This window comes from Ambystoma mexicanum, chromosome 1q, assembly GCF_040938575.1.
Source record: "Ambystoma mexicanum isolate Mex_15411 chromosome 1q, UKY_AmexF1_1, whole genome shotgun sequence".
Taxonomy (NCBI): Eukaryota; Metazoa; Chordata; class Amphibia; order Caudata; family Ambystomatidae; genus Ambystoma; species Ambystoma mexicanum.
The window spans coordinates 641,772,199-641,790,220 of record NC_090922.1 but is presented as its reverse complement, the minus strand read 5'-3'; the positions used below and the strand labels follow the sequence as shown (position 1 = coordinate 641,790,220).

The following is an 18,022-nucleotide window of genomic DNA, read 5'->3' as shown; positions in this document are numbered from 1 at the left end:
ACCCCGGTCCAAATCAACAGAGCTAATCCACATCTCTCGAACCAATGCTGGCGGGGCTGCGCCACCCCCGGTTCACTATTTCACATGATATGGGCATACTGGAGGGAGGTGATTAAACACATTAAGGACATTACGGGACTCACTATTCCTTGGGACCCGGGGATCGTTCTCCTAGGGGAAACAGGGGGAGGGGCATTACAGATTTCAGGTCACATACCTCGTTTGTGTATGCACTTACTCCTTGCAGCGAAAATTGCCATGGCCCGTCTGTGGAAGCATGAGGAGGGACCCTCCATAGCATTATGGTGGCACAAATGTTGGGACATTGCAGGAACAGAAAAGGTGACCGCGATCCGGAACAACTCATTCACCAAAAACATGAATATCTGGGACCCTTTCATGGACTATGCAACGAGATTCCCGGCCCTGTCCAGAAGGCCACCACTCACCAGATGGCTACAAAGCAGCCCCCTCTACTGACCAACCCTCAATCACAGTCACCCTTCCCAGAACTCTTGACAACTCCGCTAAACCCAAATAAAATATCAGACATTGAGCCATGCCACCCACAGACTATTTTCTTATCCTCCATATGAACTTATATTTCTGAATATTGCGATTATTGATCAAATTCTGTTGATGTATTGATGACTTTGTACACCTTAATAAAATGTTATGAAAAAAAAAAATTGATAGTGCGCTGTGTGATAATAATTGTTCATGCTATTCAATGATATCATAAATTAAGAGGATGCCTCTGTCCTGGGAAACTTCCAATTTGATTCTCATATTCAAGAAGGGTGATCGGCCTTCTTGATGCCGATAGCAAGGGGTTTGCAGAGATTATTATATCAGAACTGGGAGCCTAGGCTACTGGAGTCAAGCATCTACAGAATTTTCAAACAGGTTTTCGTAAGGGTCTGAGTACACCGGTAAAAGGGGTATTACTTAGCTGTCTATGTCAGAAAGCCTGGGGGAAATGAGGCACTGCCCCTGTATGTGGCTCTGATCGGTTTTTCACAGGCTTTCGATACAGTTAATCAGGGCCTGCTTTGGCAGATGTTGAGGACATGGGGAATTCGGTAGGCTTTATTAGCACTAATAAAATATCTCCATGAAGCTACATCTGTGCAGATTAGGTTGAATGGACATTGTAGCCTTACTAAAGCAATAGACGAGCATAGAGGACTATGCCAGGGATGCCTTTTGGCTCTGTGTTGTTTAACCTATACCACTCAGATATTGGAGACAATCTTGTGAAGGCTGCCTTTGCAAGTCCAAAAACTGGCTTCATAAAAGATACATGGCTCACTTATGCAAACAATGTAGTCCTAGTGGATTCTACACCACTGGGACTGTAACGCCTACTGTCAGCTGTGAAGGAGTACGCGGCTGCAAACTAGCTTGTTTTAAATCCCAGAAAGTCCAATCTTATTTGTTTTAATGGAAATGGGAATAAACCATATATGTGTTACTGGATAATTGGGCACACAGACTTCGTGCATGTCAAAAAAGTTACTTATCTTGGCTATGAATTCTGGGCACGCCGAATAAAGCATTTCTATTGGAGAGGCTGAAATGTAAAATTGACCAATTTGCCTTCCAAATGAGAAACAAACATACTGCAGATTCTCAATAAGGGCACCAATTAATTTTTATAAGGCAAAGGTGCTGCACTCAATTTTATATGGGATGGAAATCGAACCACAGGTTTTTGAGCTCGACTGGATTATCATTGAGGGCCGCCTTTGGAAAAGGGTTTTCATTTTCCTCCAGGTCTTGCAATGTCAACTCCTAGGTATGAGCTGTGGTTGGTTTCCTCAAAACGATGGTACTGTTGGAAAGTCTCTGCCTTTTTTGGCAAAATGCTTCTCTCTGTCTCTGTGTCTTTGTTTCACGAACAAGTGATACTGCTGGCTAGGAAGTCTGCTGTTTTATCAAGCTGCAGTGTCTGTCGAATACAAATCTTAGTGAATGTGGCCAGTCAATGGATTCATCAGTCTCCATTCCTTTGCTGGTCAAAAGATCATCGTTTGCTCAGGATTGGATTAGGACCATTGATCAAATTCACAGTTATGCCTTGTATCAGACACTGGCCACTGTAGCTAAACCATTGGGAACCCTCTCAAGATACTTATGCAGATTTCTTAAGGCTTTGTGGCTGATCAAGGTTCCGTTTGAACGTATTACATACTAATGAGATTCTTGCAATGCGGTCCAAAGAGAAAGCAATATCAAAATGTTGACATTTCGGTTTGGGACGGATGATATTCAAACCATAAGACACCTCATGGACTAATGTTCATCTTTACAAGAATCCAGAATACAATTTCTGGGCCGGTTTGTTAACTGAGTGGATTGGCTCAATACCCAGGAATTTTGGAACAAATCGAATTCTGGGAACGAAACCCTATTAACGTATGAGGTGTTGAGATTTTTAAATACACTGATGTGTAGGAAGGGTCCCTCAGTAATCAGTAATATTGGGAACTCCTCTGGGAATGGATTAGCTTTCACATAGTTTGTAAGCCATTACATTTTGGGGGTCTTGAATCATGAGTACACCAGCGTTACTAGTGTGGTTTATTTTATTTGTGAAATAAATAAATGGATTTGTACTAATTTTAATATGTTTATAATATGCTAATGCTATGATCATTTATACTGTATTATGTCTTCTTTCACGCTTGTGTTTCAAGTGAAAGGTTGATTTATTCAACCATATACCATGCATAAAAATAAAAACATGTTTGACAAGTACACGAGAGGAATGAAAGGGGGGGGGACGCGAGCCCTCAGCATAACTGAGGGTATGATACGCCCAACTCGGTTGAATTCCACTGCCGACTATTATATTTTACCGCCAATAATGGTTACTTTTAATTCCTGTTTAAGTGGCAGTATTTGTATCTTGATGGGAATGAGCGCTCTGTGTCCCTGGCTAAGATCCTCTGAGTTTAATATGTAAGGCTGCCGACTATTATATTTTACCGCCAATAATGGTTACTTTTAATTCCTGTTTAAGTGGCAGTATTTGTATCTTGATGGGAATGAGCGCTCTGTGTCCCTGGCTAAGATCCTCTGAGTTTAATATGTAAGGCAAGTACTGTCAAAACCTTATTGAAAAATTCAATAAAGAAAGGTTGTAAAAAATTTACAAAAAACAGATATTTGTAAAACCCTTTGGCCTAGCGCCCAGTTCAGTCGAACATATAGCACTAGAGAAATAAGGGATCAAATCATGCATGCATTCATCAATGGTGACAAAGAAGTACCTGCAATTCTTTTGTTTCTTCAATTTTCCGCCTTTCTGCTTGTTCAAGCTTTTCTTTCCAGGCTCTAGTTGGTAAAATAATAAAGGATTATAGTAATAATGTTCTGAAAATATGGCACAAAGTTTCACTTTAAATATGGTATGCAGAAATGTAATACCAAACACAGCCATCTTACCGTTGCATATCTGCCATTTCCAGCATCTGCTGGCTTAATAATACCTTCAGGGATGCTATTTCTTGTTTGCAATGTCTGTATTTTTCAGGGTTTATATTTGGCGTATTCATCGGAGACGCTTTTAATTTTGCTATTTCAGCTTTCAGTTCTAAAGTGGAAAAAACAAAATGCCTTTGAACTCCCAGGAATTGCATCATTCAGGGAATGAGTGTGAATTGCAAGATGAGAGACAATGTCTATAAGAGGAATATTGAATATGTATTAAATACATTTTTCAACAGGAAACATAAAAGGTGCTAATCTATGAGGTTACCTAGGAAGAATAATACTGAATAGGATTTCCAATATTGCACTGCAATTCAAAGGTTTAAGTTTCTTATAGAAAAGGCAAAGTATATCAGATGGATGAACAAGTTACTCCTTACCTGGTAACGTTCTTTCGATGGGATGTTCCTCCAACGTATTCCTTATCTAGGATATTTGTATCTCCAGCTTGCTGGCCTCGGAAAAAAAAATTTCACAGTAGAGGGCGCTGTGCGTCGACGTCCGTCGAGTAGGTGTTCCTCGACAGCCACCGTATCAACGTCGATGTCATCATGCCTATAAATGGCCACGCGCAGCGTCCGTTGCTCAGTTCCGTTTTTCCGTGCTTCGTGTGCCTCGGAATACCGTTGCTCAGTTCGTCAGTCGAAATATATTCATATTTCCTAGAGAAAATCGACTCGTACTCGATGGCTTCCTCCTCCGACCCGACGACGACTCGGTCCGGTTTAAAAAAATGCAGAGACTGTGGGAAGAAAATGTCGTTGACAGATCCTCAGAGGATCTGTTTGTGGTGTCTGGGAATCGAACACCAGTGTTCGGAGTGTGAGGAATGCCTATCCATGACGGCGAAAGCCTTGAAGGAGCGTAAGGGGAAGCTCAAGAGAGGTAAGTCAGTTTTAACTTCCTGGAAAGTTTCCGCGGTAGAGTCGAGACATTCGTCTCCTCACCGTCGAAAGCATTCTCGGTCTAGGTCTCGAAGTGGCTCCCACCACTCATCGAGGTCTAGACACTCGAAAAAGAGACGTAGAAGATCTCCTTTGTCGTCGTCTTCTAGTTCCCCTGAAAGAGTACATTGCCCCACAAAACACAGCTCTCAGGCTGAGTGGGAGGAATTCAGAAAAAAGATGCTAAGCGTCTTCGAGAAAGCGGCCTCGACCCCCTTGAGGTCAGCTGAGGGTGATACCCCGGGTGAAAAGCCCAAAAAATCTAAACGCCGCGAGTCGAAGCACCCGGCGAAAGAGTCGACCCGAAAGTGCCATGAGCCATCGGGAAGTAAGCATCTTCGACGCCATCGTCGAAAGCCCCTTCGAAGCATAGATCGGCGCCATCAACGCCGTTATCGAAGGGTTCTTTGACGCATCCGTCGATCGAGTCGACGCCGACATCGATGCCGATAAAAGAAAAACCCACGGCTACTCCACAGCCAACGGTTACACCGAGAGCCTCCGACACGACGTCGAGAACATCGTCGACATCCTCGAGCAGGATTCCGATCCTCTCGAGTTCTTCGAGGCCTCTTCCAGTTTTCTCAACGCCTTCGAGGATTTTTACATCAGCGTCGACAACATCGACCTTTTCAGGGCCACTGATGATGGCTCCCTCTGCTTTAGAGATGGGTTTTATACCATTTCAGAGGCCAGAGCATCCCCCTTAACTTCAATTTATGAAGAAAGGGAAGATTCTGATCAAAAAAGGCCTTTTGGGCTGCAGAGGACTGTGCTGTGCGTCGACGTCCGTCGAGTAGGTGTTCCTCGACAGCCACCGTATCAACGTCGACGTCATCATACCTATAAATGGCCACGCGCAGCATCCGTTGCTCAGTTCCGTTTTGTAGAGTAAGGTAGTTATTGCATGAATGGTTACTACCCTTGAAGGAGCGTAAGCTGCAACCACAAGGGAAATGTTACTGCGGGGATGGATGGGAGGGGCGATAAGGAATACGTCGGAGGAACATCCCATCGAAAGAACGTTACCAGGTAAGGAGTAACATGTTCTTCGAAGGGATTGTGTCCTCCGACGTATTCCTTATCTATGATAGACTCCCATAGCAGTGGTATGTGATTGGAGGCGGAAGTAAGCGATGCCATATTACTCTTTAAGAATGAACAGAGTGTAACACAGCTTTGCCAAATCTAGTCTCTTGACTAGAGGAGGAATCCAGGCTATAAAATTTGGAAAAGATATGTGCGGACGACCATGAGGCAGCCGCACATATGTCTCTAATTGGTACCCCTCTTTGAAGAGCTGAGGAGGCTGCGATACCCCTGGTCGAATGAGCCCTTAGATTTTGAGGGGGCTCTTTCCCTGCCAGTATGTAGCATTCCAGAATGGCTAAAATAATCCATCTGGAGATGGTTTGTTTGGTTATTGGTAATCCCAACTTATGTCCTGCGTAACCTACAAAGAGTTGGTCTGCTTGTCTAATTTTAGCAAGTCTACTGATATAAAAACTCAAGGCTCGCTTAGGGTCCAGCCTGTGTAGTCTCTCTTCCTCTTTCCCCGGATGGGGAGGAGGATAGAATGAAGGTAAAGTAATCTTCTGAGTAATGTGAAATTCAGAAACTACCTTTGGGAGGAGGTTAGGCTTCACCTGTAGAACAACTTTGTCCTTGTGAAAAATTGTATGAGGAGGTTTACAAGATAAAGCTTGTATCTCGCTAGCCCTTCTAGCAGATGTTAATGCTACCAATAAAACAGTTTTGAGGGTGAGAAACTTCAATGAACAAGAGTGGAGTGGTTCAAATGGAGCACCCTTTAGGAAGTTTAAAACTAGATTTAAGTCCCATAAGGGAGCTTGGAATGGTCTTGGAGGGTAAACATTAGTTAGACCTTTCAGGTATTGTATTACCAATGGAATTTTGAAATACGATGGCTCCTCTGCAGTACGCTTAAAGATCGATAGCGCTGCGAGATAGCCCTTAATAGTGCCAACTTGAAGGCCTGAATTTGCCAAATAAAGTAAGAAGGATAACACCGCAGGTGTACCACATGAAAAGGGTTCGATATTCTTTTCTCTGCACCAGCTGCAAAATGTATTCCAACGGCAGCGGTATAGAGTTTTAGTTGCTGGCCTTCTGGCCGAAAGCAACACCTCCATGACGTCATCTGGAAGGTCCCAATCCTTGTACCTCAACCTTTCAGATACCAAGCGTGAAGGTTGAGGGTCTTGATGGCTGGATGGAGAACCTGACCTCCCTTCTGCGAGAGAAGATCCTCTCTGTACGGTAGACGAATTGGAGGATGGATAGACATGTCCAGAAGGTCCGGGTACCACGTTCTACTGGCCCAATCCGGGGCAATTAGGATCATGGTCTTCCGAAACCTTCTCAACCTCCTGATCATTTGAGGAATGAAAGGGACCGGAGGAAACGTGTACAAAAGTGGGAACTCCCAGTCCACTACGAACGCGTCTCCTAGAGCTCCTTTCGGGGGAAATTCCCTTGAGCAAAATCTGTCGCACTTCCTGTTGATACTGGTGGCAAACAGATCCACTCGAGGGGTTCCCCAAAGGGCGAAGATCTCTTGAAGGACTTCCTGAGCTATCTCCCACTCGTGGGAGACTGTGTTCTGCCTGCTCAGAGCGTCCGCTGTCAAGTTCTTCTCTCCGGCTAGGTGAATTGCCGATAGAGAGATTCCTTCCTGAATTGCCCAAAACCAGAGCTGCATCGCCTCTCTGCACAGTGGAAGTGACCCTACGCCTCCTCTTTTGTTGAGGTAGTGCATGGCCACCGTGTTGTCCGTCATTATCAGGACATTTCTCCCCCGTACTGACGGCAGGAAAGCCTTCAGCGCCAGTCTGATCGCTCTCAGCTCCAACAGGTTGATGTGTAGTCTGGACTCCGATGGAGACCAATGACCGCTGATGGTCAAGTCGTTGGCATGGGCTCCCCACCCCGTGAGTGAGGCATCTGTGACTACTGTTATCTCCGGCCATGGTTGCCAAAACAGTTCTCCTTTCAAGATGTTCTCTGGATAGGCCCACCATTGAAGGTTGCGGGCTACCTTGTCCGGAATCCGGAGGAGATCTGTCATCCTCCCTGAGAATTGTGACCAATGAGTCCTCAGTGCCCACTGAAGGGATCTCACTCTCAGGCGAGCCTCTGGCACAAGGGATATGCAGGATGCCATGAGGCCTAGCAAACTCAAAAAGTCGTAGGCTGGGAGACGTTGGGCATTTTGAAACCTGGTGACCATCTGGAGAATATCTTGAGCCCTCACCTCTGGTGGCGAGGCTTTTCCCCAGGGACGTGTCCAGGACTGCTCCAATGAACTGGAGTCTCTGTGATGGTATCATCTGTGACTTCTTTAAATTGAGGGAGAAGCCCAGCTTGTGAAGGAAGTGGCAGACATAATCTAGTTGGATCCAAGCTTGTTCCGAAGAAACTGCTCTGATCAACCAATCGTCCAGGTAGGGGTAGACGTGAATCCCTTCCCTCCTTAGACTTGCAGCCACAACCGACATTAGCTTGGTGAAGACCCTCGGGCGGAGGTCAGCCCAAATGGCAGAACTCGAAATTGATAATGAGAGTTGCCATTTGCGAACCGCAGGTACTTCCTGTGCTTGGGATGCATTGGCACATGGAAATAAGCATCCTGAAGGTCCAGAGATACCAACCAGTCCTGAAGCTGGAGGGCCTGAAGGATCTGAGAGAGAGTTACCATCTTGAACTTGTCCTTCCTGAGGAACTTGTTCAATTCTCGTTAGTCCAGGATGGGTCTCAGTCCTCTGTCTTTCTTTGGTATGAGAAAGTAGGGAGGAGTACCAGCCCTTGTTCCTGTCCGCTACAGGTACCGGTTCTATGGCACCTTTCTCTAGCAGGTCTACAATTTCCTGCAAGAGGAGCGGATCCGGCACTTTCAGAGAGCTGTTCCCCGGTGGATGGCTCTGAGGGATGCGTAGAAAAGGCAGGCAGTTACCTTGGGCAACTGTCTCCAATGCCCAAGCATCTGACGTAATAGCCTGCCATTCCGTCAGATGGTGAGTTAACCTGCCCCCTACAGGTGTCTTGTGATGGGAGACCTTAGAGTGGTTTGGGAGCGGCTGATGCAGTTGCCGAAGGTAAAGCGGCTCCTGCTCCTGCTGATGCGGCTTTCTTTCCTCTACCCCGTCCACCACGGGTAAATTTTCCTTGGCCTCTTTGAGCCGGCCGTCCTTTGCCTCTTCCATATGAGGAATAATAGCGAAAGGACCTTCCTCTCCAAGAGGATCCTGAGGGAGGAAAATTAGTTTGGCGGATTGCAGCTCCTAGTGACTTGGCTGCTGCTTTAGATGTTTTGCATGCGGTTCTTCCGAGCCGCAGGAGCCTGAGAAACTTGGAAAGAAAAAACGCAGCGTTTTCAAACACAATAACGTTGCATTTATGTGTGCAGTAGCTTCAAAAGCGACCGCAAACATAAATACAACGTTTTTAAAGCTGCAATTTTATTTCTAAGTTTTCCGGGCTCCTCCAGCCCCGAAAACTTAGAAAAAAAAAACGCAGCTAGTGCTTATTTAAAAAAAAAAAAAATAGCACTTACCGAGATTCAGCTGCAGCTTTCCTGCTCTGGTCTCCGGTCCCCGTCCTCCGCTTACAGCACCACTGAAGGAAAAGCCACCCAGCGGTAGCTTTTGTTTACTACAGCTGGCTGGCTTTTCCTTCATTAGTGCCGCAAAAGCAAAAGCCAGCACAGACGGGCATCCATTTCACAAAATGGATGCGCCCATGTGCTTGCTTTTGCGAATTTTCAGCTTGAATAGCTCAAAATTTTACATAGGAAGTTTAAAAAAAAGTGCTAGTATTTTTTTTTTAATGTTGCCTATCTATTTTTTAAATAAAATTTCTTACTGGACTATCCCTTTAAGTCTTGAGGAACTGAACAATGGGAACCTTAAAATAAGACCCTTGTTCTGGCGTGAACTTGAATATAGACAGCAAAGCCAGGTAACCTTTTGCAGCAGATTTCTGAAGGTCAGATCTAACAGAAAAGATAATACAGTGGAAGTGTCACAAATGAAAGAATCAATATCTTTAGCTCTACACCAGCTGCAAAACGTGTTCCAATGGCAGAGGCATAAAGCTTTTGTTGCTGGACTCCTAGCCGAAAGCAACACCCCCATAACGTCATCTGGGAGGTCCCGATCTGTGTATCTTAACCTCTAAGAAACCATGCGCGAAGGTTCAAAGTCCTGATTTCTGGATGGAGAAGACAGCCTCCCTATTGGGAGAGCAGATCTGCACTCGGGAAAGACAAATTTGAGGGCAGATGGACATGCCCAAGTTCCAGGTACCACGTCCTCCTGGACCGATCCGGAGCAATTGGGATCACAGACTTGCCGAACTTCCTCAATCTCCTGATGACATGAGGGATGACTGGGACTGGACGGAACGTGTACAGGAGTGGAAAATCCCAATCCACCACCAACGCATCCCCCAGAGCTCCTCTAAGCAAATTTACTGGAGCAGAACAGGTGGCACTTCCTGTTGATACTGGACACTAACTTATCCACGAGAGGTTTGTCACAAAGTGGACTCGTCATCAACACACCTGAACCAGCAGGTAAGTTATGTGGGTTTATTAGTTCATAAGTACAGCAGGAAAGCACCGGCACATCCTAGCCAGCCAGCTCTCTATCTCCAACTGTCCCCCATTGAACACTATTCAGATGACAACACCTTGAACACTCTGAACACAGCGACCTCACCACATTCCACTGACATCACCACTGCAGGGAAGACACAGCAGAGGAGACACTCATTACAACACTTATCCCTCCCTTAATTTAATACAAAGGTGATCCCTATACGCAAGTACCATTCTACACAGCACGATACAAATACGCGTGGCCACCACGTATTTGCCCATCAACACCCAAACTCATATGAACACGCGACCCCAAACCCCAGGAACGGTCCACATGAGCCCATTCACACACCAAGACTAACAACGGAGTACAAACACTCCACCCTCCATAAAGGTAAAATTGCACCGACACAACTGGAACTAGCTCGCCACTAATAAAACCCTAAGCAGAAAATCAGGTGGAAATATAATCCTGCACAATGGAATATAATCCTGCACAACTACTCCTACTCAAAGGAACACAGATCCAACCTACAACAGCCTAACTACCCACTGTCCACCAAAAACTCATAAGAGGAACCCACCGACATGATTAAGGGCTGCACCTCCCTTCAACTGAACTGGATTTCAACTCGAGGAACAAAACAAAAAACAAGAACTCCACCTGCCTCAAGCTGCCCCTTGAAGCCTAGGGCCTGCCACACCCCAGCGCCCCTTAAAACGGATATACCACTAACAACCAAAACCCCTCAGTGCACCTACAACCTTCCACCCTGGTCCGACACCCCAGGGTACCAGGGCTGCCACCCCCGGGCACTAACCCAACTCAAAAGAGAAACCACGGGCACTGACCCAACTCTAAAGAGCGACAACAAGCACAACTAACAACATCCATTCCAACATCCTAAAAATATAGAGAACAGCTTTACCACTAAACACAAACCAACCTTCAGGATACCCAACCGCATGTGTCCGCATGCAGTAAACATAACATGACCACAGGACCCCTAGTCCCTACCAAATCACCAAAACACTGCTACACCAATGGGACCCCTAGTCCCTGCCAAACACACTTACACCACAGGACCCCTAGTCCCTGCCAAATGCAAAACACCTCTACACCAGTGGGACCCCTAGTCCCTGCCAAAAACAGTACACCCCTACACACCCCGGGACCCCCTGGACCCTGCCAAAACAAAACTCCACTGCAACCATGGAAACCCCAGCACCTACTGGGCTACCACAGGGTTAATGACGCACACACCACCTAACAATGGGACCCCTAGCACCTACTAGGCTACCACAGAGGTTACCACACACAGGCACCATCACGTGCGCACAACCAAAATGCGCACTCACACCCACACTCATACCACAACAAAAGACACACAAATGAAATATAATCGGAGCTCATAAGTAAATGCAATGTTGAAAAGGACATAGCACCACAATAATTGTAATATTCCCCACACACTGGCGTAAGCCGCAGTGCGAAAAGTCACTACATGAAAACAAATCCTTGAAATCTTGCAACAAAAGCATGATCTTAAAAAAACAAATCCCCAAGGTACATGTGAACATCCCAATGCTCCGAATAGGCTCCTTGGTTCTTTTTGGTTTTCGATAGTCCATTTCATGTCAGCAATGAAATAACAAAAGGAACAGAATACAAAGAAACAAGAACACTTCCCTCCCCCAAGTCCCAGAAGAAAACCCCGAAATACGGAACCAAATGATTTACAACCCAAAAAGGGGAAGAGAAGGTAACAACATCCTCAGATATGACCCGCACCTGCAAAATAAAATGTTAAAACAAAACAGCCTAAAACGAAGTGTAAACTACTACATCTTCACAATTACGAGGCCACAACACGTGCATTCTCTCCATACTGGCCCAACACATGACAATGAGCTAACAATGAGCAGGCCACAACGAGCACACGAGACAACAACTCACTGGCCTTACTACTAATAAGTTCCGGCAACGATGGAAATGTCCTCCTGAGACCTCCCAGCGCCGCACTCCTGTTCAAGGAAATCCATGTTGTTGCCGTCAAGAAACACACAGCACTCCACAGGGTCAAAGCGCTCCCCACATACAGCAACGCGATTCGTAGTCGCCGCGGACACTAAAGGTTCTAACTCACTTCCGGAGTCAGAAACGAGGCTGTCAGGAACAACATGTCCCCGCGTCGCATGCGTACTGCGCACTCAGTGCATTCCGGAATTCCCTTGCGCTCCAGTACCCTGCACGGGAACGTTCCGCAATGAAAAAAAACGTCATAATTCCGGAAAATACAAGGCAGAGTTCAGTTCTCCTGCTGATCGAGTGCCGGGCATTAGATGCCAGTCCCCAGCACCCGCAGACCCGCTTCCCAGCACATTCCACGGCTGCCAACTCGCAGCCCACACACACCGCCATGAAGGATCTGCTGCTTACTGCACTCTGGGGCAATGTCCAACACCGCCCCTGCAACAGCCCCGGACACTAACCATATGGGAAGACAACGCCTGCCAAAAGTTGCTGTCCCTCAGTGCTCTCCCACTGGGGTCACACGCACCAAACTGCTGGACCAGGAGGCACTCTGATCATCGCAGACCTCCGCTTCAGGCAGCTTGCGAACAAATCCCTGGGAGCGAAGCCAAAGTCCTCCGGTACCTCCGACAATACCGGGACCTGGCTCCAAATGCAAAGGAGCATCCCACTCGCTCCAGCAGCACCCGGCCCTAGTGTTGCTCACATAGCACTAGCAGAGGTCTTCGCAGACTCCTCGCCCCAACTGCTGGACCCAGAGGCAGCGTAGCTCCACAGGCCTCCGCTTCAGACAGCTGTAATAAACAGGGCCTGATGCAAAATTCCACTGGTACCTCCTAGAATCCCAGGACCAGACACCGACCTCACAGGAACCTGCTATTCGCTCCAGCACAATCCAGCCTGCTGGGCTGCAGCTCTGATCTGGACTCCAGAGCCGCACAGCTGACTGCTTCCAAAAGGATGTGGACTTTTGGAGGGCGGTGTCCTGATCCTCAGCTGTCCCCTCCACGACAGGATCCCATCCTCGTCGCCAGTGTAACAAAGTGGACTTGTCATCAACACACCTGAGCCAGCAGGTAAGTTATGTGGGTTTATTAGTTCATAAGTACAGCAGGAAAGCACCGGCACATCCTAGCCAGCCAGCTCTCTACCTCCAACTGTCCCCCATGGAACACTATTCAGATGACAACACCCTGAACACTCTGAGCACAGCGACCTCACCGCATTCCACTGACACCACCACTGCAGGGAAGACACAGGAGAGGAGAACTCATTACAACAAGGTTCCCCAAAGGGACGAAGATCTCTAGAAGGACTTCCTGAGCCAACTCCCACTCATGACAAATTGTGCTGTACTTGCTCTAAGCATACGCCGTTTTTTTGTGTTCTTTTCTCCGGCTAGGTAACGGCCGACAGAAATACTGCTTCTTGAAGTGCCTAAAAGCAGAGCTGCATTGCCTCTCTGCACAGTGGTAGTGACCATAGAACTCCTCTCTTGTTGAGGTAATTCATAGTCACTGTTGTCCGTCATCAATGGGATATTCTTCCCCATACAGAAGGCAAAAAGGCCATCAGTGCTAGTCTGATTGCCCTCAGCTCTAAAATGTTTATGTGTAGTTTGGACTCAGATGGAGACCAACGACCGCTGATCACTTGATCTTTCAAGAGGGCTCCCCATCCCGTGAGGGAGGAGTCAGTGATTGTCAGTATCATCTCCGGCCATGGTTGCCAAAAGGTTCCCCTTTTATCACATTCTCTTAGCAGGCCCACCATAGGCAATCCTGTGCAACCAGGCTTGGCAACTGAAGAAGGTCCATTATCTTGCCAGGGAACTGAGACCATTGTGATCTGAGGGACCTCAACCTCAGACGGATCTCTGACACCAGGAAAATGCAGAAAGCCATGAGGCTGAGAAACCTCTGAAAATCGAAGGCCGGCAGATGCTGGGCATTTTGAAACTTTTCCACCATTTGCAAAATGGGCTGTGCCCTCAACTAGGGAGGGAGGGGGAGACAAAGCTTTCTCAGAGGAAGAATCCATGACTGCTTCAAGGAAATTAAGTTTTGGAATGGTGTCACCCAAGACTTCTTGAAGTTGAGGGAGGCGCCCTGTCTGGAACATCTGAGCAGCACCTGCCATTCTCTCTACAGAGACTGTTCAGGAGAACAAGCCCTGATCAGCCAATTGTCTAGTTCGGGAAAGATGTAAATCCCTCGCCTGCTCAGATTCACTGCTATCAACTTGGTGCGGACCCTCGGGTCCGAAAGGCATTACACAAAACTCAAAGTGAGAACTACCAATAGTGTACCTCAGGTACTCTATGTTTAGGATGTATAGGCACGTGAAAGTAAGCATTCTGAAGATCGAGTGACACCATCCAATCCTGGAGATGAAGGATCTGCGAAAGAGTGGGTGGCCATCTTGAAGTGGTCCTTCCTGTAGAACTTGTTCAAGCGTCTCAGGTCCAAGATGTGTTGCACGTTCCCTTTTCCACTGCACCTTTCTGCAGCACAGAGAAACTCCTGCAGAAGACCTGGATGTTCCTCCCACGTATTCCTCATCTTTATCTGCTACAGAAAAGATTTCAGCAGAGTGCGCTGTGCGTTGATGCTGTCGACTCGATGTCCCTCAAGGGATTCCATCTCGGGGTTGACACCATTGTCTGTATATATAGCACGTGGAGTGCTCGTTGGCTTCAGTTCAGTTTGTCCGTGATAGCTAACGCTTCTAGAAATACAGCGCGCTTCAGACCTTTGTCAGAACTGTGACACCCTAGTATGATGGCCTTGCCTCCGCCACCATCAGCTCCGAAGACCGGGTTAAAAAAATATCACTAGTGCAGAACCAAGATGTCCTTCATGGATTCTCATCCAGTGTGTCTGTGGTGCCTGGACGTGGAGCATAGGACAGCGGACTGAGTCCTGCAAGACCATGACTGGTAAGGCTCTGAAAGAGCATAAAGGGAAATTAGCAGTGGGTAGGCCCCCTATTAAATCCCCTTCGACGACTCAGTTGAAGAAACGATCGTCCGACAAGTCGAGAAGCCTCTCTCTTCGAAGGAAGAGATCAAAAAAGTGTTCACTCTCCAGGAGCAGGTTGCACCATTCTTCGTCCTCCTCGAAGAAAAAGGCGATAGAGATCACCTTCCACTTCTTCATCTGAATCTTCTCCCGAGAGAAGAATAACCTGTCTAACCAAATCCTCCACAACGGCTCAGTGGGAGGAATTCGGGCAGGAAATGTTAAACATATTCGAGAAAGAGGCCCTGACCCCCTCGAAAGAAAAAGCAAAAAGCCATGCTCCCGTTGTGACATCAAAAGCAGACAAGGAAAGGGCCAACCACGCGACACAGTCCGGAGACCCCTCCAGAACCGCTGAGGTCTCGACATGACGGAAAATCGACCATCGAGTCAAGGGTGAAGCCCTTCAAGTGCTCCGTCGACACCAAAATCGAAGCATAAATCAAAGCCATCAATGCCATCAGTGGCTTTGCCTTCTAAACCTCCAGTAATTTCAAAAGGAAATTGAAAAATCATATAAGCCTTTGCCAAGGAAGGATTATTTCAATTCCTTAACCTCCATTTTTGAGGGACACGAGCCATCGGACCAGGACACTCCTCCATTTGGTCTGGAGTTTTGCACTCATAATGTCCCAAATACCATGATTTCAGAAGAGTCCAGGCTAAAGGATTCATATGAAAAGCTTCAAACAGCTAGTGGATTGACATATCACCTGAGCTTCAGTTTGGCAAGCCAGGCACGGCAGACCATGCAGATGCCTCTTATCGGCAGCTTATGTCCAGAGTCATTGATTTTCTGGGATGGGGCTCCACCATTCAAGCAAGACGGCCCGGCAGACATTCTCGACAAAGGTCCACAGAAGGATCCTGTACTTCCTTTTCATGTTGCCCTTCAAAAAAGGGTTATGGCAAATTGGTAGGTTCCTGAATCACCGGCAGTGAATAAGAACCTCACCAGAAAGTACAGGCCTTCAAATAGCGACCCTAGCTACCTATCGAAGCACCAAACACCAGATGCCTGGTAGTTCAGGCAGCGACGTCTACTTCCAAACAGGCTGCATACACAACCATCCCACTAGACAGGGATCATAAGTGTTTCGACCCTTGTTCTTGGAAGGTATTTTCTTCCAGGAACATGGCTCTCAAGTCTGCAATCGCGCCTTAGCAAAATGTACTTTTACCGTGTGGGACACTGTACCTATGGTGGCTGTCCATATTCCTGAAGGGGAAGAAAGAGACGGCTTCCTGAATATTGTAAGAGATGGTAAGGAGGCTATGTGTGAGTCTCTTAAGTCAGGATTGGACTCAGATGATAACATCAGCAGAGCCATGGCGGCAAGCACTGTAATATGCAGTTTTGCGTGGTTGAGGCATTCCAGTTTTGCACATCACATTTCTTGTCATCCGTGTCAGGAGGGATTGTAGGGGAGGCAGCTGCCTCCGAAGTGGACATAGCTGCTTGTACTACTAAATTCTCTGGAGTAGGATGATTGGTCAAGAACTCTGGGTCAATAGACAATGGGCTATATTTCCCGACCAGATATTTACAGACAGCTAGTGTAGTGTCTGTTTTCTGCCCGTTCTCCAGGATTTTGATTCTGAAGGCTGAATGAATGCCAAAACAGGCTCCTTGGGAGGTCCTTTGTCAAGGATGTCTGTCAAATCATCCTGCATAATGTCCTTGGCAGGACAACCCCAACCAAAGTAATCTAACAATTTACTCATGACAGACCTGTAAGAACTAATAGCACAGTCAACTTAATCAGGAGTGGCAAACTCTACCTCTGATGAGGTGTCAAGTCCACTGGCATATTTTAAGCATTCAACCAAATCCTGTACCCTGGAGTCCTCAGAGCTGAGCTCCTCTGGCACATTAGGTGTGCCATACCTAATCCAGGAGAAAGGATTAATATTCTCATCCTCCTTCATAAATGGATCCCACAGACTTTGACAAAGGCTTAAAAGCTGTTGATGGGTCCGAGAGAGATGTTGATGTTGAATCCTTCGAAGGAGTGGAAGAAGGGGGCAGTGGCTTCGACTTTTCCAGGGTCGATGCCACGCAATGATGCTTCTCCGGCACACTACCCAGACTCCTCGGCGTGAAAGAAGCAGTCCTAGACAACATCTTGTCATCCTTACGAAGTGGGACAAGGTTGGAAGCTTTCCTTGGTTCACTGGAAGGACCGGTCAGGCCGCATTCGAAAACACCCATCATTTGCAGACGGAATTCCTCCCAATTTGCTTTACAGGAAGATTTACTTGGAAAGTGTACCTTCTTCTTGTTGGATGAGGAGTCTGACGAAGTTGACGAGCTACAGCGCTTCTTAGATTTACATCATCAAGAAGACGACGAAGAATGCCGTGAATCGCTCCTGGGTCTGGAGTGCTTTGGGAGCTTCTTCGGCCTCTGAGATGTGCCGCTGAAACTTTTTTCATTAGGCGTTCTCCTCTTCGAGAGAGTCGACGAAGGAGATCTAGACACTGCCCGACCTATGGAGTTTTTTGTCTTCCTCTCCTTCTGGTCACAGATTGGCAAGACACGCAATCCTCGACCTTGTGGACCACTCAAGGCACCAGAGGCATATATCCTCTGTGGATCTGTGATCGACATCTTTGAATGACAGTCTGCACACCTCTTAAAACCAGTTTTAGGAGTACACATACTAAAAAAAAAAATGTAAATACGCAGTTGAAAAATAGCCGAGGCAATCAAACCGTTCAGTCTGCTATGCATGCGGAAAAACGGAACCGAGGCAACGTGCGCAGTGAGTGCCATTTACATCCCGTACAAGCGCGGGGATGGAAGCTGCCGAGGGACTTTAATGATGCACCGTGCCCTCTGCTTTCGAAAGGTTTCTGAAGCTGCAGGCAGGGGATCAGTCACAATCCATTAGAATTTAACATTTTCTTT

General features: G+C 46.9%; 1 protein-coding gene across 1 annotated transcript in view; it reads right to left on the bottom strand.

Annotated features, from left to right (window-relative positions):
- Positions 1-18,022, bottom strand: part of KIF14 (kinesin family member 14) — a 1,355,767-nt gene that overhangs the window by 923,770 nt on the left and 413,975 nt on the right. Inside the window, exons 12-13 of the mRNA XM_069641230.1 lie at positions 3,451-3,598; positions 3,276-3,339 (exon numbers count right to left, since the gene is read on the bottom strand). Of these exons, the coding sequence (XP_069497331.1) occupies positions 3,276-3,339; positions 3,451-3,598 (212 nt within the window). The remainder of the gene's footprint in view (positions 1-3,275; positions 3,340-3,450; positions 3,599-18,022) is intronic.